The 22,424-nt window shown below is 46.6% G+C and overlaps 1 protein-coding gene across 3 annotated transcripts in view; it reads left to right on the top strand.

Annotated features, from left to right (window-relative positions):
* Positions 1-22,424, top strand: part of NSMCE1 (NSE1 homolog, SMC5-SMC6 complex component) — a 35,441-nt gene that overhangs the window by 3,552 nt on the left and 9,465 nt on the right. For 2 of the 3 annotated variants that reach the window (XM_043455437.1, XM_043455438.1), the window contains exon 2: positions 3,562-3,708. In XM_043455437.1, the coding sequence (XP_043311372.1) occupies positions 3,562-3,708 (147 nt within the window). Of the gene's footprint in view, positions 1-2,384; positions 2,404-3,561; positions 3,709-22,424 lie in introns of those variants that run through there. The other variant, XM_043455439.1, reaches the window with a different exon arrangement.

Genomic DNA, 22,424 nt, shown 5'->3' with positions numbered 1-22,424 from the left:
GCTCTTTTTCCGGCTCTGCGATAGTCTGTGTAACATTTGAAATTATTTGTTTCTAGAATACTTGGTAGAACTTCTTGATAAATCCATTGGGACCTGAAGTTTTCTTTGTGGGAAGATAAATTTCCCATAAAATGTCTATAATGGTTATGAAATTGTTTACATTTTAAAATAATTTTTAGTTTTGAATGAATTCCTATGACTTTATACATATTTAAAATTCAGATTATTTTAATTTGTCCATAATATCTTTTTAAAACATTTGTGTCTGCATTTGGTTTCCCTTTTTCATTCCAAATGTTATTTATTTGTAAATTTTCTCTCTGTTCCTGAAAAATCTTGTCAGATGTTTGTCACTTAATTATTTTTTTCAGAGAATAATTTTAGTTCTGTTGACCTTTTCAGATATGTACTTATTTTCTATTTCATTAATTTCTGGTCTTTTTTTCATTCTTTAACTTTCTTTGTATTTAATTTGCTGTTATTATTTTTATAGCTTCTTGATATGGATGTCTAACTCACTAATTTTCATGCCCTCCCCCCTCAAATATATATAAAAATTTAAGGCTATTAATTTCTTTCTTCTGTTTTAGTTTCCTTCCACCAGTTTCTGTGTGTAATATTTTGTTACTTTAAGTTCAAAATATTTTCTAATTTCCATTAATAATTCCCCTTTAATAATGGCTTATTTAGGAGTATGTTTCTTAAATTCTAAACAGCTTTTCTACTTTTCATTTCGGGTTTCCACCTGTATTGCATTGCTGTCAGAGAACATATTCTGAATGAGGCCAGTCCTTTACAGTTTGCTGAGACTTGATTTCTGGCCCATGTGTGGCAGTTTGCAAAATTATTCTGAGTATGCTTAAAGATTCTGTATTCTGTTGCTGTGGGGTGCAGTGTTTTATGCATGTCCATTGGATTAAGCTTTTTGCTGCATTTTAAAAGTCTTCTCTGTAAACTTACAGATTCTTTTTATTCACTTTATCAGTGATTGAGAGGGCTATGTTAAAATCTTCCACTGTAGTTATGGATTTATATGTTTATTTTTGTAGGCCTGATTATTTTTGCCTTAACTGTTTGGAGGCTCTGTTATTAGGTGCTTAAGCATTTAAAATGGTTAGAGCTTCTTTGGAACTGAACCTTTGTATCATTTTATGGGTACCATCTTTATCTCTAGTAATAATTTCTGCCCTGAAGTCTATTTTGTGTCATATTAATATTTGGTTAGTTCACAGAGTATGTATTTTCCTATCCTTTTACTGTAAATTTTTTGGTATTTTTATGTTTTAGAAGTAACTCCTATGTCATATAGCTAGGTTTTATTCATTATTCAATTTGGCAAGCTTTTGATCTGATTTAACAGCCTGGCTGCATCATCTATTTAAAGACCCTTAATTTGGAGAACCTGAGTTTCTGTAGTTTCTAGGATAAAAGTCCACAGAATATTCTGTTCTTGTCCCTGGAACAACCACTAACAATTAAGGGTGTACTCAGTACTAAAACAGACTTCCCAGGTGGCTCAGTGGTAAAGAATCCACCTGTCAATGCAGGAGACGTGGGTTCGATCCCTGGTTGGAAAGATCCCCTGGAGTAGGAAATGGTAACCCACTCTAGTATCTTAACTGGGAGATCTTGTGGACAGAGGAGCCTGATATGCTACCGTCCATGGGGTCGCAAAGAGTCAGACATGGCTGAGCAACTGAGCATGCACACATAGTACCTAAAAATAGAATGAATGAATGAAGATATCCTATTCTAATGATAGGAAATACACTTGGCAGGACTTGAGTACTGGCTGGAGCTAAGTCAACCCCAGAGGAGAGGATTAGAGTTCGATGATCAGGTCTGTGGTGTCTGTATCTCTGCGTGGACTGTAACACCTGAACCAGTGATTCCAGAAGGAGGAGGTCTGTGGGGAGGAAAAGGGTTGAGGAAGGCGAAGGTGGGTCCAGTTTAGGATTGTTTGAGATTGAGATGCTGGTGAGATATACTCGAGGATAGCTAGCAGTCAGGCAGAGGGGCTGGTCGTGAGATAGTGCATCTTCCTAGTTCTGAGGCTCAGCCAATGATGCCTTTAGAAAGAACAGTAACCTTTTTGCGTATCTCCTGGTGCTAGTTCTTGGCAAACCCTTGGTAGTCATATTTCATTTAAACTGCATCGTATGTGTTAAAGATAGTATTATCTTTTTATAGATGAAAAGACTGAGGTTAAGCGTATTAGCTAAACCTGTGTCTATTCTGTGTTATATTTCCCTAAGGTAATAGCGACTTTCTGATAAGATCATGGCGTCACGGGAAGTGGATGTTAAAACCTTAGGATTCCAAGCCCCTCTGCAGTCAGAACTTCCAGAAAAGACCTGGAGATCTGCATTTATAATACATGAGTTGGGTGATTCTTAAGATCAGGCAAGTCTGGCAAGCACTGGTCTCAGAGCCCTCTGTCTCGTTCTAAACCCCAGGTCTTACCCCCGCACTGCGCCACCTCTCTGTGGCAGGAGCAGGCTTTTAGATCAGACTTGTGTTTTTGTTCTTTTTTTTAAATCAAGGCTTCTTTTATCAGCTCTGATCTTTGTGGTTTGTGGAAAGATAACGTTTTAGTAGAGAGCAGGGAGATTTTCAAAACACCCTGCAGTCCTAGCACATGACAGTTGTTTTATCAGTGGTTTGGGAGAGGAGAGGGAAACCAGCTCTTATGGTTTCCTTGCAGCTCTCTAAGCAGTGAACATTATTCTAATTTTATAGTGAGAAATGGGGCTACAGCTAAATTTATCCCAGGCCATAGACCTGGTGGGAGGTTGAGCCAACTTTCAGACCCCGGAATTGTCTACTAATAAAAATAGCTAACTTTTTTAGACTCTTAACACCAAGCTCCTATATGTATTTTTTTAAATTGAGGTATATTTGTTATGCAATATTTTAAGTTTCAGGGGTACAACACAGTGATTCACAATTTTTAAAGGTTATACTCCATGTATAGTTGTCACAGGCTGTTGTGTTCTTTGTTCGTTTAATCCTCATAGTAATTCTAAGGAGGATGTTTCTGTCATTCTCACTTAACAGGTCAGAAACTGAAGTGCGTGGAGGGTCCATGTCCCTATTTCACACACCTCTATGGTGGAGCAACCTGTGAACCCCGGCATTCTGGCTGCTTCCAGAGTCCATTCTTGTCACCAGTTGTTGTTGTTTAGTTGCTAAGTTGTGTCTGACTCTTTTGTGACCCTATGGACTGTCGCCTGTGAGGCTCCTCTGACCATGGGATTTCCCAGCCAAAAACACTAGAGTGGGTTGCATTTCCTCCTCCAGGGGATCTTCCCAATGCAGGGATTGAATCCACGTCTCCTGCATTGGCAGGCAGGTTCTTTACCACCAGGGAAGCTCAAGCTTCTTACCACTGCACAGTACTAATGTGCCCCATCCCTGACTTGTGTCCTTTTCATCTTTGTACTAATCAGCGTGATGAACCTGATTCTAGAAACTGTAACAAACTTGTAAATTGGAGCACAGCATGGAGCATCATTTCTGGTGTGCTCGGACGTGACTGGATTTCCTCTGCTTCCTTTTTAGTTCTTCCATCCATGCAGGGCAGCACGAGGAGAATGGGCGTCATGACTGATGTCCACCGGCGGTTCCTCCAGCTGCTGATGACTCACGGGGTGCTGGAAGAGTGCGATGTCAAGCGCTTGCAGAAGCACTGCTATAAGGTCCATGACTGTGAGTATCCTGCCCTGCTCCCAGGCTGCTCTGCTGCTGTGTGATCAGGTACTAGTGACGTCGGACCGATACCACCTACCCAGTCTACCGATACTCCCGACTTGGGCTGTCTTTCGCTGTCTCACATCAGCCCATCTTTCTCATTTTCAACTCTTGATTTTTTTTTTTTTTAAAGTAAATCTGGCGTTTAGCGCAGTTGCTAAGAACCTGGACTCTGATGGCTGGATAGTCGTGGTTCACACTAAAGCTCTAGCGCCTTCTCCAGTCCGAGTTTCTTCACTTCTAAAATGAGGATGTTTATTTGTACTTGGCACCCTGGGTGGCTCAAAGGCTTAAGAGATATGATACAAACTAAACAGCTGGCGTGGAAGGTGCTCAGTTGGCTGTTGACAAGAGGGCGCCTTCAAACAGTGGTGGAAGGCACAGCCTTAGACTTGGCCCAGCTGTGGGCATTGGGAGTATCTTCTCAGTGGGTTGTTGGGAGAAGCGAAGATAACACACACGGAGCACTTAAAGACAGGACCTGGTTTCAATAACTGGAGGTCTCAGTAGAAGCAAGAGGATCCATTTGGACAGATCAGTGAAATCCACATTCATAGATCTTACTGAGTTGAATGTCAGTGTGGGTAGATCTCATTGAGTGAAAAAGTTGGTAAATTATACCTATTGTACAATGTCATTGTGCTAAGTGTTTTGTAAAACATAACAATCGTTATTGTTCGTGAATGCGTACATCTGCGAGTAAAAATCTGAAAGTGGGCTCTTGAAGGATGTGGGGTGCGCTATGAGGTGCTTGTCTTTGGGGAGAGGAGGCGGGGGATCGTTTTGTCATTAGAAATCAATGGACACCTCATTGTCTTATTTTGTTCTTTGGAAAAAAAAAGACTTGAAGTAAACATGGCATTATTAGGATAGTGTAGTGGTTGTCCTGATTAACAGGAATAAGTGTTTTTTTTATTGTATGTTTTTGTCTTTCTGTAGTTTTGTGAGTTTTTTTGGCTGTATCAGACCTTAGTTGCGGCATGAAGGTGGTTCCTTGTGTCACATAGGATCTTTCATTGCAGACTCTCTAGTTATGGTGTGTGAGCTCAGTAGTTGCAGTATTCAGGTGTAGTTGCTCTGTGGCTTTTGGGATCTTAGTTCCACAAACAGGGATCGAACCCATGGCCCCCCCGCCCCCCGCATTGTAAGGGGGATTCTGGACCACCGGGGAAGGCCCTCTTTCAGTATTTTTAATTTTCAAAAGAAATAGTGAGCTAAGCCAGGGTGAGGGGGTGAGGTGTGAGCGGGGCGCTGGGGACAGTGGTGCCTCGTTCGAGAACTGCAGGCTGTGGTGTGACGGAGGCAGAAGCCAGGTGCCCGGGAGCTGAGGGGGGCAGAGCAGTAAGAGGGTAGACGCTGAGGACAGAGCAGTGTCCTTCCCGACGTGCAGGAGGAGGACAGAAGAGGTGGCGTTTAGAGAGGAGGCAGGGTTTGAAGTGGCTGGTCCGCTGATGTGTTCGTGGGAAGTTCTGGGAGCTGGGTGGTGCACGGCGACAAGTGAAAAGCTTGGAGGGGCCCTCAGTGAGGAATCCCTTTAAACTTTCCTTGATCCTTTGTGTGCAAACTTCATTGACGTGTGAACCCTGGGGAGCTCTGGACAAGAATATACGCTGTGTGGGAAGAGCACACGTTCTTGTGGTGTGTAGGTTAACAGGTTATGAAGAGCCATAATTGTACTCCATAGTCATGGGTTTTTTTGTTTGTTTGTTTTTTAATTCTGTGGACATTGCAGACCTTCTGGAAGGATTTGAAGCAAGACAGTGACATAGTTATTGCTGTGTTTGAGACTTTCCTCCTGGTGAAAATATATCTGCTCTGATGGCCTGTACTGTGGTGGGTCGGGATCTTTGGTGAGAGCCTCAACCCTCTCCAATATTCTTGCCTGGAAAATCCCATGGACAGGGGAGCCTGGCCAGCTACAGTTCATGGGATTGCAAGGAGACATGACTGAGTGACTCATACTTTCACTTTTCCTTTATAGAAATAGAATATTACCCCTGTCAAGCTACCTTCTCTGCTCTTTAAAAAATGCAGCAGGAAAAAAAAAAAAAAAAAAATGCAGCAGGACTTTAACCCTGGCCATCAGTGTCCTCCAGCGATAGGCAGAGTCATGTTTTTCTTAATCTTACCTACGTGACAGTTCCTTCTCCCTTTTAGTTTCTTATCTAAGTCCTGACAGTGAGCTTTATTGTTGATGGGGAAGTTTCAGAGCTGACTGTAAGGAGCTGAATGATGCCTCAGTACTAAGAATGAAAGTGTTTTTGCCTTTGTTTGACCTTTAAAATTGTCATGACCTAATTTAGGAAAGTCCTGTAAAATGTGTCTAGGAATTGATTTATTCCTCACATTTCGTGGACCGTTGCTGTGCATCAAGATCTGGTTATGGCTAGGGAAGTCAAGATAGAACTGTAGATGTTTTCTCTCATCCTTCATTTAAAAAAAAAGAGAGAGTGAGAAAAGCTTATTTTTAAGTGTCAGTGTTATTTGAGAGATTAATATCCCCAAGGGATGATGAAAAGAAATCATCGAAAGTTAAGTAAAAGCTTAGAAGACCAATATTATTAATCTCCTATCATTTGAAGAGATTCCTAGGAAATTCCCCATTTACCAACTAGAAAAATGTTCAGGTCCTCAGAGAAGGACGAAGCAAAGAAGTCGTTGAAACTGCAAGTTATTCTCCTTGCAGTTTCCCTCAGCGTTCATCCCTTTTATCAAAACACTTCCTAATTTGGGCTCCCCTGTTACTGTCATTAGGGGAAGACCAATTCCCCACATCTCCTGGCTAGTACTTTTTTTTTTGACATCCTGGTATGAAGCCTTTGCCTTTTCCTGGCACTGGAGCACCTTTGATTTTGATCCAGGGCTGTGTGCAAGCATGTGGCCATCCGGCAGCACTTCTAAGACCCCCTTGTGGGCTGGGCCTCTGGGCAAGGGCCGATGACACAGAGATAAACTTTGCTCTGGGTTTTGTGAGTCATGTACACACAATCAGACAAGTCCAGTGTAAGCCCCCTTGATGGGCGTAGGTACAGGAGGCCTGTGGAGTGCTGGTGAAGACTTGTACTGGAGGATTTCCCCTTTTGACCAAGTTAGAGCAACAGGGACTCTCTTACTTTTCCTGTCTGAAACAGTCGAAAAATGGACAAAATACTTGGAACCATAAATGTTAGTCAGTGAAGGACAGTGATCTCTTGAGAGGTGAGCAATGGGGGTTTTTTCCATCTTGACACCAAATATTTGTTGTTGTTGTTTTTTTCCAACACTACCTCCCCAGTTCTCTGCATACCAACTGGGTGTCCAAGAAGTCAATTCACTTCTGACATTATGCACCTGGAGTTAGGTATCAGATCCCACCAGGGAGGGAGGGACTTAGTCCCCTGAGACTGCACCTACTTCCTGTGCCAGTTGCAAGTCCTGGGCCACCCATTCTGACTGACCGACTGTAAATCAAGGGTTTTTATGACGCCCTCCTTAGGTTCAGTACTTTGGTAGAATGGGTCTTCAAACTTAAGAAAACATGTTACTTGCCTTTGCTGGTTTATTATTTGTCTGACTGTTTGCATCCCCAGGTACTATAGCCCACTAGGCTCCTCCCGACAGGAATACTGGAGTGGGTTGCCATTTCCTCCTCCAGGGGATCCTCCCAAACTAGAGACTGAACCCACATCTCCTGTGTCTCCTGCACTGCAGGTGGATTCTTTACCCACTGCGCCATTGGGGAAGCTTTTTAAGTTTATTGTAAAGGATACAACTCAAGAGCAGTTGTACAGATAAGATGCAAAGCCAGGCTCTGGCAGGCAGGGGTGGTTTGGAACCGCCGTGCCCTCTCTGGGTGCTCCTCCCTCCTAGGGCCTTGATGTGTTCAGCGTCACAGAAGCTCTCCAGATCTCAACAGCTAGTGCAGGTTTTATCACATAGGTGTGATTGATGAAATCCTTGGCTGGTGGTGATTAGCTCAATCTCTGTTCCCCAGATTTGTGGGATGAGGCTGAAAGTTCCAAGCATCAAATCAAGGCTTGGTCTTTCTACAGGTGGCCCTCATCCTGAAGTTAGTTAGGGATCTGCCAAGAGTCATCTCATTAGAACAGAAGACCTGCCGGTCATCTTGTCACTCAGGAAATTCCAAGTGTTTTCGGGACTGTGTACTAGTAACCAGGGACAACGACCAAGGATCTTTCTGACACCACAGAGAAAATGGGGGTGAGCACCACAGTTGTCTCCACTCACTGCCGTGAGAGCGTCTTCAGGCCATGGCACAGGGGGAGCCAGGCAGAGCCAGACAGACTCTTGAGTTGAGGAGATGGAGCTGAGAGTCCAGGAGACGAACGCACCTAGGGTTTGCAGGACAGGGTCCTGGAGAAGAGAGGTGCACGGAGAGAAGAGTAGAGATCTGTGGAGCACCCCTCCACCCCTGTCAAGGGTCGAGCTGGGAACTGATCAGCAAGGGAGCTGCCTGAGGCTGAGGAAAGAAACACTGGAGAAAAGGCATCAGGGAAGCAGCGTGGGATGTTTACATGGGGCTGGGAGTGGTGCCTGTTCCAGGCCCAGACGGCTTCCCTTGTGCATTCTACCAGACATTCAGGGAAGAAGTCATACCAGTTCTACCTTAGCTCCTCCAGAAAATTGAAGAGAACACTTCCCAACTCATTCTGTAAGAGTTGCATTATCCTGATACTAAAACCTGATAGATACTGCAAGGAGAGAAAACTAAAGACCCAAAATCCCTCATGAATGTAGATGCTAAAATTCTTTTTATCTATTTTATTTTTGGCCATACTGGGTCTTTCTTGCTGTGTGTGGGCTTTTGCTACTTGTGGTCTGTGGGTTTCTCGTTGCCGTGGCTTCTCTTGTTGCGGAGCATGGGCTCTAGGGTAGGTGGGCTTCAGTAGTTGTGGCACACGGGCTTAGTTGCCCCGAGGCTTGTGGGATCTTAGTTCCCAGACCAGGGATCGAACCCATGTCCCCTAACTTGGCAGGCGGATTCTTAACTACTAGACCACCAGGGAAATCCCTACAGGTGCTAAAATTCTAAACACAATTTTTGCCAGTTTCATTCAGCAATATATAAAAAGGATGATATAAAATGACCAAGTAGGGTTTACACCAAGAATGCAAGGGGTAAGCATTTGAAAATCAGTCAATATAGTAATTCACCGTATTAGCAAACTAAAAAAGCAAAACTGTAAGATCATCTCAGTAGGTGCAGAAGAAGCATTTGACAAAATCCAGTTATCTACCCTGGCTTGATGAAGCAGAAGTCTCTTACAGAAAACCAATGAGATCCTCCTGAGCAGGGTGTAAGCAAGATAAATAGGACCTCAGGGCTTAGAGCAGGAGAGAGGAATCAACAACTGTCTGCAGAGTTGAAAAATCTAACATCTATTCTGATTTAAAAAAAAAAACCCTCAACAAATAAATAGGAAAGGAAGGGAACCTCCTTAACCCAATAAAGGGGATCTGTGTAAAATTACAGCTAATATACTTAGTTGTGAGAGACTAAATACTTTCCCCCTGATTTCAGGAGCAAGACAGGAATGTCTGTTCTCATCATTTCTATTCATCATTGTACTAGAGGTTCTAGCCAGTGCACTCAGGCAAGGAAAAATAAAATAAAGGTATCCACATTGAAAAGGAAGAAATAAACTTGTCTATTCACAGACATGCTCATTTGTGTATTACAAAATCTGATGGAATCTTTGAAAAGGCTACCAGAACTGATAAGTGGATCTAGTAAAGTTGCAGGTTGCAAGATCAGTATACAAAAAATCATTTGCATTTTTAATGTGTTAGCAGTGAGTCATCAGAAATTGAAAAAAATTTTAAAAGCACCAAATTTATATAGCATCAAAATATGAAATACTTAGGGATAAATCTGACAAAAGTTTGTAAGGAGCCCTGTAAACTGGAAATCCCAAAATACTGCTGAGAAAAATTTAAAAAGAGCTAAATAGATGGAGAGACACACCATGTTCATGGGCTGGAAACTCAGTATTGCTAAGATACTGGTTTTCCTCAGAATGATATGTATTAATAAATTCAGCTCAGTATCACTCAGATTGAAATGATTTGGTGGCATTTCAGGGGGCTTCAGGGAACTCTGATCCTTGATGTCTCAGCACAGAAAGAATCCAGCGAGAGGCAGAGTGGTAGGTAAGAAGTGATTTATGAGAATAGGATGCTTGCGAGGCTTACAGATGGGCCAGCAAGAGGGTGCCATGTGCCAAGAACTTAGTGGGCTCTGGTTTTATAATCACAGAAGTGGGAAGGAGTTGAAAGACCACCTTCTTCCTCATTCTTGAGTAGATATCTTGCTTCCCTTATCAGCTCCTCCTCCAGGTTGGGCAGGGGAGTTTTTCTTGTTGCTACATGGTCAAGCTGGGACTTGTCATGGCACAGTGGAAATGAGCAAAAAGGTAGTAACATATGCTAAAAATTGTAAATCATTTCAGGTTTGAGTATAATGTCACTTTTTTCTTAGATTTTTATTTTTGGTGCAAGCAGAGGAGTGTGTCCTAAGAATCATTAGCTTACTGGGCAGGATGTGGGTCTCATGCCACCATTGTTGTAGTTTTATTGTTTTAGGGTGTGTCTCATGCTCCTGCTGCATGGTTTTGTTGTTAAGCAAGCCTTCTTGGTTTTGTGGTTAAGCAAACCTGCTTTCTTGAGTGATCGTTAACTTACGGGGGTCTCCCATACTTTTTGCTTTACTTACAGTCCCCTGAAAAGTGAAAGTCACTCAGTCGCGTCCAACTCTTTGTGACCCCACAGACTGTAGCCTGCCAGGCTCCTCTGTCCATGGAATTCTGTAAGCAAGAATACTGGAGTGGGTGGGTAGCTGTTCCCTTCTCCAGGAGATCTTACCAACCCAGGGATGGAACCTAGGTCTCCCGCATTGCAGGCAGATTCTTTACTGTCTGAGCCATCAGGGAAGCCCTACAGTCCCCTAGTGGGATTAACTGTTTAATTATCTACTTTTTCCCATTACTCTGTCCGTATCAGAATTCCAGCAGGGTCTTTTTTTTTTTTTTGTAGAAATTGAAAAGCTGATTCCAAAATTCACATGGAAATTCAAAGAACCAAAAAGAGCAGAAACTGTTTTGAAAAAGACAGTCAAACTTAGAGGATTAATGCTGATTAATTATCTGATTAATTAGGTTAATTAAGATGACCTGATTTTAAGACATTAGGTAACTACTATATCAAGACAGTGTGGTATTGGCATAAAGAAAGATCTACAGGTCAATGGAATAGAATAGAGACAGCTGATTTTTGACAGACATGCAAAGGCAACTCAGGGAAAATAGTCTTTTCAAAAAACAATGCTGAAATAATTAGATATCCATATTCAAAAAAGTGAACCTGAGCCAAGTTTGCACTGTATATAAATGTTAAGATGAATCATGTACCTAAACATAAAACTTAAAACTATCACGCTTCTAGAAGAAAATATAGGAAGCAACCTTCATGACCTTGGATTAGGCAAAGATTTCTTGGATATGATCCACAAGAGAACAAATTATTAATTGCACTTCAAAATTTTATTAATAATTTGTTCTCTTATGCTCTTTGAAATATACTTACTGCTTAGAGAATGAAAAGACAAGCCAAATACTGAGAGAAAATATTTGCATATCACATATATGATAAAGGGTTTGTATTCAGAATATATAGAGGACTCTCAAAACTCAACCATTAGAAAACATACAACCCAGTTAAAAAAGGGACAAAAGACTTGAACAGACACTTCACCAAAGAAGTTCTGTGGATGGCAGACGAGCACTTGAAAAGATGTTTATCCTTTCATTAGACCTTAGGGAAATGCAAACTAAAATCACAATTCGAGGCCATTAAATGCCTATCAGAATATCTGTGGTTTAAAAGACTGTATATCACGTGTTGGCAAGACAGTGGAAGAATGGAGCCCTCACCTCCTGTTGGGTATAAGATGTTATAGCCATCTTGAAAAACAGTGGCAGTTTCACGACAGCTATTTCTCTCTCATATATTTGTTTTTAGACTCAAGAAATGAAGATATGTGTTCACATAAAGGCTCATGCCTAAGTCTTCAGAGCAGGTTTACTTGTACTGGCCCCAGAATGAAAAAAAAACTAATTGTCCCATCGACAGGTGAACTGATACATGGACTGTGGTGTTATCCATCTGATGGTGGGTGCTGCTTAGCATTAAAAAGGAAGGAACCATTGCTATGTGCTACATTATGAATGAATCTCAACATGGTCATGCCCAGTGGGAAAGCCAAGCAAAGGAGAGTGTATACTCTATGAATCCATATATACACAGTTCTGCACAGCACTTTCTTAGCTGTAGTGAGAGAAAGGAGTTCAGCGGTCTCCTGGGGATATGACAGAGGGGAGGGTAGTTGAGGGGTGGGAAAGGGGTTGCACATAGACATGAGGAGACTTTTAAGTGGTGATGGATATGCTTAGTATCTTGATTTTTGTGGTTTCAAGGGTGTAACATGTATCATAACTTACTAAATTTGTCCTCTAAAATTGTAGGTGAATTATATCTGAACAAAGCTGTTTAAAAAAAATGTGCATTTAAACCGGCTTTGCTACTTGGTAGGTGTGTAACCTTGATCAAGTCACTCAACCCCAGAGCTTTGTGACGGGAACACATGGGCTGTGTTCTGTGGCCTGTCAGTGCCGTGGAGGGAAGTCAGCAGGTTTCCAAAATGTAGCTCATCCTCTTGGTCTCACAAGGCCCTGTGTCATCAGTGTGGGACTCAATGAAAATAGGTGTAGCATTCAGGAAAAGTATTCTTTCTGCTTACCTGGAAAGGCCCTCTTCCCAAAGTGAGGAGGCCCCCTCCTCAAAATGACTCCCAAGACAATCGGCGTTCAGTTTCCTAAAAACAAAGCAAGCATGGAAACCTGAATTTTGAAGCCTTTGTTAAGAGGCCCAGGAGCCCTTGGGAAGTAGGTATTTCCTCCCGATGATGATGTCAGGGCATGGTGTTGCCCACCTTGGGGGCTTGAGGGGCCCCCAAACCTGAGCCTGACTCTTGCTTGGAATGTGTGTCACTGATCATGTGGCTCTGAGGGCAGAAGCAAAGTCACCATGGTCCACAGTTTCATGGCAATGAGTCTCTCAAAGTTACTTGCCTTGTTAAACGCTGGGGGCTGGTCTTTCTGGTTTTGTGTGGTTTAACGCGTTGGGTTTCAGGGGATCGTTGGGTGCAGCCTCCTGTCTTGCAGAGCTGGAAGCAGAAACCCCTGGAGCGTGGATTGCTATGCAGCGCCCCCTCACACAGTGGCTCTGGGCCTCCACTGCCCAGTGCTGCCTTCCACATCAGCGCCAGATTCACTGAGGGCCTGCCTTGCTTGAAGCTCCTAGCCTTGCTTTTTAAATTTATTTTTTATTTTGAAGTAGTTCCAGACTCACAGGAGGGTTGTAAGAGCTTTCCCTACCCTGAATCATCTGAGAGTAGGTTACCAGTTTGAAATTCCTACCCCTGCATTCTTTAGCATGTGTTTCAACATTAACATTGATCCATCACTCACTATCATCTGGTCCACAGATCCCGTTGGAGTTTCTCCAGTTGTCCCAATATTGTCTTTTTTAGTAAAGGAGCCACCCAGTGTCACGTGTTACATTTAGTTGTCATATACAGTTTGTCAGAAGGACAAATTAGGTAGAATGTCTAAAATCTTAGATTGAAAAATTGTCTCAACATTATTTTAGTGAGTAGAATAAGCAATACAGTGTTTAGGCAAAAAACTAGTAAACTGAAATGCACGTACAAAAAATAGGTGAGGGAACACCATGTCAGAGGAACGTTGGGAGTGATGGATATTTTCTGTGTTTGTCAAACCTCTCCTCCTAGCTTTGTTTTTCTCATGTGGATTTACACGACCATCTCTGCGCTCAGGGCTCTGGCCTCAGGGTTCTGGCTCATGGTGGGTGGCCTGTGTTAGTGGTCAGGCAGTGATGCTGTCCACATTTCCTCTCAGTATTTCCATCCTGTGTCTCCAGTCACGTTTAAATGCACCTTCTCTTTCCAAGGAGGACTCAGAGATGATCAGATGCTGGTTCCAAATAAGTTTTCCTCCTACTTTTAATGATCTCATTGCACATTCCTCTCCTTTTGCTGTGATGAACAGTTAATAACCTTCCTGCTGTCAGCCGGCTTGCCTTTCCAGTTAATCAGCGGGGATTACATGTGTGCTCATAACTGAAAAGTGGCATAAAATTGGCATGAAAAGTAACATCTCCAATGGGACTTGATGAATTTTCAAACATATGGAATTTCACAACAGGCAGCTGTGACGTGTGCTCAGGCTGGCGTGTTTGGGTTCTGGAAGTTCTGCAGCCAGGAGCGAACAAATGCTGTGGCTTTCACATCTCTGGCTCTTGAAGGAGTCACTACGTCCAAGTCTGCCGGGTGGGGATGGTCCCTCCCAGGCCAGCGTGGATCTGCTGAGCTGGGACCTCTGTGTGCTCCACGTTCTCCCAAGCGTGGGCCTCATTAGGTCCAGAATGTGTTTTGCGCCGCATCGCCCCACGAGGGGCGGAGTTGTGGGTGTGTGGGAGGACTGGGAGGGAGCTCTTCAGCAGGATCACCACACAGCCACTGGCAGGAACAGGGAAGCCTTTTCTTGAAGACGTGAGTTCAAATCAGGGCCTTAGGAAAGTTTTTTGTTCTTGTTTTTTTCACTTTCTGTCTTTGCTTTCTGTTTTATAAAGGAAATCTGATCTACCTCATGGAAAAGTTGTGAGGGTCACACAGGGAGCTTAGGTGACGCGCCTGGTTCAGAGTACTTCCTGCTCCTTGCGGCCCCTTCCTTCCTGCGTGTCCCTCCCCATGGCGTCCACTCTCAGATCCCGGGGCTGGGGGTGGGGAGGTGAGCCCCAGAAGGTCCGTGACGCTGGTCCTTAGTGCTCTGGGAGCTGCGATGGGAATTCATAAGCTCAGACTCTTTCTTTCTTTTCTAAAATTATTTATTTGTGGCTGCGCTGGGTCTTCATTGCTGCATGGGCTTTCGCTAGTTGTGGTGAGCAGGGCTGCTCTTGGTGCGGTGCACAGGCTTCTCATTGCCTTTGTCTCTCTTGTTGCGGAGCACAGACTCTAGGGCACGCCGCCTTCAGTGGTGGTGACAGGTGGGCGCAGTAGTTTTGGCTCCTGGGCTCTGGAGCACAGGCTCACTAGTCGCAATGCTTGGGTTTAGCTAGTCTGTGGCATGCGGAATCTTCCTGGACTAGGGGTCGAACTCGTGTCTCCTGCATTGGCAGGCGGATTCTTTACTACTGAGCCACCAGGGAAGCCCTTTATAAGCTGGTTTTCTGATACTGGGGTTTTCTTAGAAAATCCAGAAAGCGTGGTCGTCATTTCCTCGTAGAGGGAGATGACGAGTGCAGGTGCTGAGGGCGTGTGAGTGCCAGGGGAAGCCCGCACGACCGAGTGTAGAGCGAGCAGGCACACGGGAGTGCGGCCGTGGGATGGGAGCCCGGGTGACCTCCGGGTGGCTGGTGGTGGTGCCGGGGTCTGGGCTCACCCCGGCTGCATGTGGAGGACGGGGCTGGGTGTGGGGACTCAGAGGAGGGCTGCAGTGGGCAGGACAGAAGTGGTCAGTCCTCTTCTGCCAGCACCGCAGGCTTGCACGCCTTTCAGCCCCTTCCTAAGCCCTGCTGGGAGTGGGCCGCTGAGCCAGTTCCCACATGTATGAGGTGTGGGCATAAGCAAAGACCACCCAGATGAGAACAGGCGAGGGCTGTTCACTCAGAGCTTGCTCTCTCAAGGCACTTTTGTTTTGGAGACTTGATGGCAGGCAGAAAAGTGGGGAAGCTCCATTGTGCAGGAGAGGGAAGGCCTCGGCGGTATCCCAGTTGGAGGCCGCGGTTCGGGAAGCTGGAGGTGGGTTAACTAGAGGCCGGACAGCCTGTGATTGGTTTGGGGGAGCATTCCTGACTTTCTCTGGTTGGGCCTAAGACAAAAGTCAGGGAAGCTGTCAGTTATTAATCAAGACCTGGTCATTCTACAGAGGTTATTGTTGGCTTCCTGTAGGTGATAGGTTGACTTCCTGGGCTGGTTGGTGCCGATTGTGGATCAGATCCCTGTTTTTATACATGGTTATTGTCCGTTTGTACATTCAGTCTGTCAGAAGAATGTGTGTGACACAGTCTATTCCTTTGAGTGGTTTGTAGTCCAGCCTCTGAGAAACCACAGTTGCTTCTCTGGTGGACCTGGGACAGCGTGGCCTCTGTAGTCTCCCTGTGTCTTTATGGCAGGAGTCCAGCCTACACCACGTTTTGAAAACTGGTGGTGTCATTGGGATCTAGTTTGCAGGTGTAGTTTTTACCCTACAGTATTTCTAATGATTAAAAACTGTTTTTTAAAACTTTTCTCACATGAGAAAAAACAATTTTTCTCATAAAAACCTAAAAATTGGGCACATGCCTGGGGCAGAAGAGCCCTGCCTCTTTGGACGGGACGCTCGCTGTCCACGTCGCCCTCTGTGCCCACTGCTGTCCACGTCTGTGCTTCCTGCCCGGCCTCCGTGGATGACTGGCTTGTCAGTCTCCATGCCTCTGCGCTGACGGGCCCGAGGGAGCAGCTCAGGGACAGAGCGGAGCTGCTCGGTTCAGCGGGGGTGGCAGCCCTGCCCTGCACAGCCTTCAGCAGCTCCTCGATTGCCTGCATGGCTGCGGGGGGGTGGGGGCTGCCACGCGTCTCAGTGATGGATGGACCACTTGTTTTCAGAGGGCAAGATGAAAATGAGATGCCCATGAGCAGTATCAGCAGTGAAGTTCTGCTGAAAGTGGTTGGGTTTTCTGGGATGACTCACAGTGTAATCTGGCAAATCTGGACTTTGCCCCACCTCAGTACCAACATGATGGGAGTCCTGCTGCTCTCTTGCCAGAAGTACTGATCAGTAGGCCTCTGGCCAGAGGAGTGACCGGTTAGGCTTCCTGCACTTATATGGACAGTTGGCGTGTGTCCCTGTCGCCACTCCAGCGATGTTATCATGGGTTTTAGGGCACTGAATTGCATGTGGCTGAGATGCTGGAACTGTGCCGAGGGCTGTAAAGTAAGTTTTATGCCCTGTCTTTTGAAGTAAGGCCCAAGAGTAGACTTCCTAACCAAAATAACCTCTTGATTTTGGGGAGGGGGGGAAATGATGTCTGTACCTGGAGACAGATCTCTCACCAATAGATTTTTTAAAAGAGCCCATTATTAAAAGCCTGTTCCCTCTGCACCGTCAGAGCCCTGAGCTAATCTCTGTTGTCACCGGACACTGTCATTTTTCCCTTTTTTGTTTCAGACTCCTGAGGCTTAATGGCACCAGGGTGTGTTGTTGAGTGTTGAAATATTTTTTCAACCTTTTATTATGGAAAAAGAGAGATAAGGAGAGAGAATAATGCAGTGCAGCCTCATGTACTCATAACCTGCTTAAAACAACTCATGACTAATCTTATTTTATCTGTGCTCCTAACCGCGTACCCCCGTATCATTTTGACGTAGTTCCCAGACCTCATTGCATATTTGAGTAAGAATTTTTTCCTTTTTTTTTTTTTTAATGAATGTGCAAGTCCTTTGGTCACGGTGCCAGACTGAAGGCCACATGTTCTGGTCCAGACTTTGTCACCTGCCCTGTGACCTTGGTTAAGTCCTTAACCTGTCTGATCCTTGGTGTTCTCTTTTGGAAAACAGATTGTACTGTATCCCATTGGCAGTTGTTCGTAAGGGCCTTGTATGAGATCCTGGGGGAACAAAACTGCAGCAGGTGCTTTACGGATGGAGAGAACTCGTCTAGTCTGTCTGACCCATGAAAGGCTGCTGTCCTTTCACGCCGGCTCTTCCCAGCACTGTTCACTAGCTGCACCATGGAAGTGCCATTGTCAGCTCCTGTCTTCCCACTCGCCTATCGCACTGTCGGTCAAGAGGACCATCGTCCCCAGGCAGTTAATACGAAAGCCCCAGGCTGGGACGGACCCCTCGCATATCTCTGCGGCCCAGTGTGCCTACCTGCCGGCCTCTTCCAGCCCCGGGGTCTGCTCCCCGGCCCGATTCAGGAGGACCACCCAGCTCACCCCATCAGATGAGAGGGTTCTCATGGGGCAAGTTGGCCCTTGAGTGGTTCAGTCCCCTGGGGTCTTATTTTTTGCTGTTATTTCCTCTGCCTAAAATAGTATTTCCTCTGCCTAAAAATTTCCTATCTGTGGCGCCTAGTTTGGAACAAAACTGCTTGTTGCTTAGAAGTTAGGGCAGCAGACTTCCTGCTGCCCAAGCACGCAGTGAACCTTGGGTTCCCGTAAGCTTCTGGGAAGCAGAGACTGATTAATAAGAAGTCTGTTGGTTAAATTAAAATTTGTTTTTAAAGAAAAAGAGATAATGTATACAGTGATGGCCAGAAGAAAGTCTCTCAAAATGAACTGAACCAGCCCCCACTCCTCAGAGAAGCGTCCCGTTGGTTCTCTGCTGTCCCAGCCTGTCCATTGCCCCGAGTCCCGTTTTTTAATTGCCCCTACGGGGAGGCACTTCCTGCTACAGAACGAGAAATTCTGTTTTCTTTTGAGTCCTTTAGTTCAGTTCCTCCTGCAGCTGTGACCTGGCCGAATGGTCAGGGCTGGACCTCCTCTCTTGGCCGATGGATGAGATGTTGGCTGGGCCCCGCTCCACGTGTGTCCTTTGGGCATGGCCCTCTGATATCCTTCCCAGGCCCTGCCTGCACACTCACTGTCTGTCTGTATTGGCCATGTCTCTCTTTGTGACTCTAAGGGCAAGTTCTAGAGAAATTAGATGTGACTTTGGTGGGGTCTGGGGTAGGGAATGTTTCCAGGGGATGCTTGCTCTGCTCCCCAGAGGCCCTGAGGGCTCTTCTTCAAGCCCATGCTTGACCTGGGCTTCATTTCCGCTTGGGGGAGCTCGGGACAAGTGCTTGAACTCTGGTATGTAAAGATGATGATAGCAGCTCACCTTATGGAGTTAGTGTTCTTGCAGTGATGACATGAGCCCTGCATTTACAGGCCTGTTGTTCTCAGCCCAGCAGTAGGACTTCACCACAGCCCACAAGAAAGGCATGGGTACACATGCTGTGCATTCAGGGAGAGAGCGCACAGGGGCGCTGAGGATCTACAGACCCTTGCTTGGTCCAGCCCTGGTGCTGAGCATGTTATCCCACCTTGCTGACTGCCAGTCATTGGTGTGGAGGGACCCAGCCTCTGATCCAGCGCTACCCACAGAAACCTGATACACTGATACCTAACCTAAAGCCTATCGTTTTTCCTTAGTTGATTCGGAATCTGAAGGGAAGAGCCATGTTATTTGTTAGTTTGCTAATAAAGTCCCTGGAAGTGGTAGAACCAAGACTGGAAATAGTTGCTTCAGAATCTCGTGATACGCTCGGTGTCTCACGCCCGGCATCATGACCCTGGACTCACGGGATCCTGGGGCCGAATGGATCATTGGACACTCACATAGCCCAGACTTGCCAGCTGTGGCTTCTCTACTTTGGGCTCTAGGGAGAGGGGGCAGAGCTGTGAAAAGTAGCTGGTTTGGAGGCTTGATTTTGGGAAGCACCGATCTGTGTTACCTTGACCCTTCATGGGCACGTCAGGGATCTTGGTAGCAAGCAAGAGTTCCCAATTCTGGCTACCTTAGAAAGAAACATGTGGGAGGCTGTTGGGAAGGGAACACACAGGACTGGTAGAGGGCTCGTGGCCAGGCTGGGGAACGGGCAGGGGGAGCCCACGGTCCCCAGGCTCAGGAAGCGCAGCAGCCCCTCTCCCTCTGTAGCGCCGGGCTGGAACTGCCCCAGCCAACCCTCGGTTGCTCTCCCTCACTCAGACTGAGAGGGTGTCCGATGGGCTGAGCATGGGGCCTGGGCCCACTGTTGGCTGACCTGGGACCTGACCCCCCAGCTTCCTGCCCTTCGGTTCTCTGGTTGTGGGGTCTCTTCCCCCCTGCCCAAAGTCACACATGTGGCAGAAAAACTGCAGGAGTTAGGCAGCCAGATCTGGTAACTAGAGCAAAGTGTGAGAGGGGAGGAAGTGCTTGAGGACTCTGGGAGGACAGAGAGTGCGCCCAGGGCCCTTGCCTAGTGGGCAGGGCAGGGAGGGATGTGTCTGGGACCCCTGTTCGGAGCTTGGCTGGTTGGAGTGCGGGGGGGTGGGGTGCAGAGGAGAGAGGGTTGGAGGTAAGTTTCCTAGATACGTGTGAGGCCAGATGTGAGGCACCAGGTGGCCTTCAGGGATCGGAGGAAAGGAGAGGTGGGCCTCGGGGGCCCCAGAGAGGCAGGGCGGGCCTGGGCTGGCCCTCCTGCTGCCTCGGTTGCCCCCAAGAAGTCCAGTTGGGGAGGGGGTGCTGCTGAACAGGAAGAAAGCTTATTCCCAGGTAATGACGCGGTACAGCGTGTCTGTGGGAGCCACATGCAGGTCAGCCGAGGTGAGGACTGTGGCCGAGCCCTGATAGACGCTCACACTCACGGAGGGTGGGGTGAGTGGAGCGGACAGGAGCCCCTGAGCAGGAGGTGTGCTGCTGCATAAAGGACAGCGATAGGAAGTGGGTTTGTTTTTTTTTTCCTTAGATGAAAATGTTTTGAAAACATTCATGTTTCTGAAAAGCGAGGCTGGACAACGAACCAGAGGTGGCAGGCGAGGGGAAGCGCAGGGCGCAGGGTGGCTGTTAGCTCATCTCTGCAGATGGGCTTTCTGGAAAGTCCAAGGCAGCAGGAGGCTTTTGATCCGCCCCCAGAGTACATTTTTCTGAATGGCACCCAGGAGAGGCCTTTTCAGTGGAAAAAGTGAATTCTCACTTTCAGAGGAGGTGGGACTTGCCGCTTGTGTCACTTGGGATAGATGGGGTAGCTCCTGTCCATCAGTGGAAGATGGGTCTTGGTGCCTGGGCGCCCCCTCCCTACGGCTGAGTTTTTCTGGGTCGAGGAGTCTACGGTGGAGGTGCTCTGCATGGTGTGAGAGAGGAGGAGAGCTCCAGAGCAGCTCTTGGGAAAAAGTGTCCTGCGAGTTAGCTTTCGTAACTAGTGAGAAAGGAGGGCTCTTGCTCAGAGGCACAGGGGCAGGAAATGTGAGCATGTCTCACTCCTCTGATCACAGTTTTATAGCATCTGTGGCCACATCATCACACTACTGTTAAAGTTTTTGCCACGTCCATGTACCATTTGTTTATTAATATGAATTTTTTCTTTCAATTACTTTTTTTTTAAACTTAAGCAACTTAAATCAAGGGAGGTTGTCCCCTGCTGTGATGCACATCTTAGTATTTCTGTCCGGGTCTCCATCAGCTTTTCTGGGCCTCCTCAGCTATGCCTGTGCCAGAGCTGTTGCCCTTACATGGCCATGACCTCCACTGCCACCAGAGTGACCTTTTATTTTGCTAGACTTTCATAGTATTTAGCAATTCAAAGAGCTTACACATACCTCTCTCTGTAAGAAGCCAAACAGATATCAAGTGCCCTGGGATGACCCCCGGCTCATCTTAGTTCCCTTCTTAGCAGTGGCCTTGGTCATCAGTGTGGTAGATAACCTTCCTGCCCTTTTTTCCTGCAGCATTTTGTTTTGTTGGTTTTATTATTGCTTTATTCATAAATGTTACATTGTCTCTTTTCCTGCCTTTTTTTTTCCCCCTTAGCTTATTTTTCTAAGGCACAAATCTTTTGAAATTTGTTATTTTAGTAAGTGAAAACAGTAATAAGTGCTCTGGGTTTAAAAGTCTCACAGGGACTTCCCTGGTGGTCCAGTGATTAAAACCCTGTGCTTCTGTTGTCAAGGGCATGGGTTTGATCCCTGGTTGGGGAACTGAGATCCCACATGCCGTGAGATGTAACCAAAAAAAAGAAAAAAAGAAATGTCTCTCAGTTCAGCAGGGTGATTCCAGGACACCAGGCTGACCATGTGCCTTCTCTGCTCTCAGCTCCGAAAGGCTCCCGTGGCCCCCAGAGGACGGGCACACACTCTGTACCCCCCAGCCCACGGGGTCCTGGGCCACCTGGCTCCCACTTTGCACTGCAGCCTCCGCAGCCCTCCCGGCTGTCCCTCCTTCCCCTGCCAGTCTGCTGTCCATCCTCCCTGCCCCAGCAGTGCTCCCCAGGCTCTGTCCTGGGCTGATGGCCTGATGGCCCTGGAGAAGGGTGCTGGCTTCTTCGTACATCTCTGGGCAGTACCTCCTGCCATCAGGGGCAGCAGGAGGTGGCTGGCACTCAGGTCAGGGGCTCCCAGTGAACCCTGGGCAAGTCTGCCCCCTCTGCAGTCAGGACGGGTTCATAACTGTGTGAAAAGTGCTCAGATCAGGGCCTTCCCCTGGATGGGTGCTCGGTCTGAGCGGCTGTTTCTACCACGGGGTTGTTATTCTTCACTGTGGCAGCCCCGGGCCAGGACACAGGGCCTGCGTGTCAGTGTTCAGTATGTTCTTGAATGTCGAACGGAAGGCGGAAGGACAGAGGTGGACATGATACCTGTGTGAGGCGGGCAGGGACAGAGGCTCTGCAGAGGAGTCGGGTTGTGATGCCCACTGCACCGAGGTGCCCGGTGGGGATGGTGACCGGGTAGCCGGGAACTCGGGTTGGGGGTTGGGGGGGAGGAGGCCAGGGGCTGCCAGCTAAGACAGGAAGACCTTGGCAGGCTTTCCGCCTGACAGCGCCATCTGTTTGAACGCTCCAGGAAGGAAGAAGCCACAGGCATCGGCACTCACCCAGCAG

Source organism: Cervus canadensis, chromosome 32, assembly GCF_019320065.1.
Source record: "Cervus canadensis isolate Bull #8, Minnesota chromosome 32, ASM1932006v1, whole genome shotgun sequence".
Lineage (NCBI taxonomy): Eukaryota > Metazoa > Chordata > Mammalia > Artiodactyla > Cervidae > Cervus > Cervus canadensis.
The sequence above is the reverse complement of the archived record's forward strand: the minus strand, read 5'-3'. Positions and strand labels throughout refer to the sequence as shown.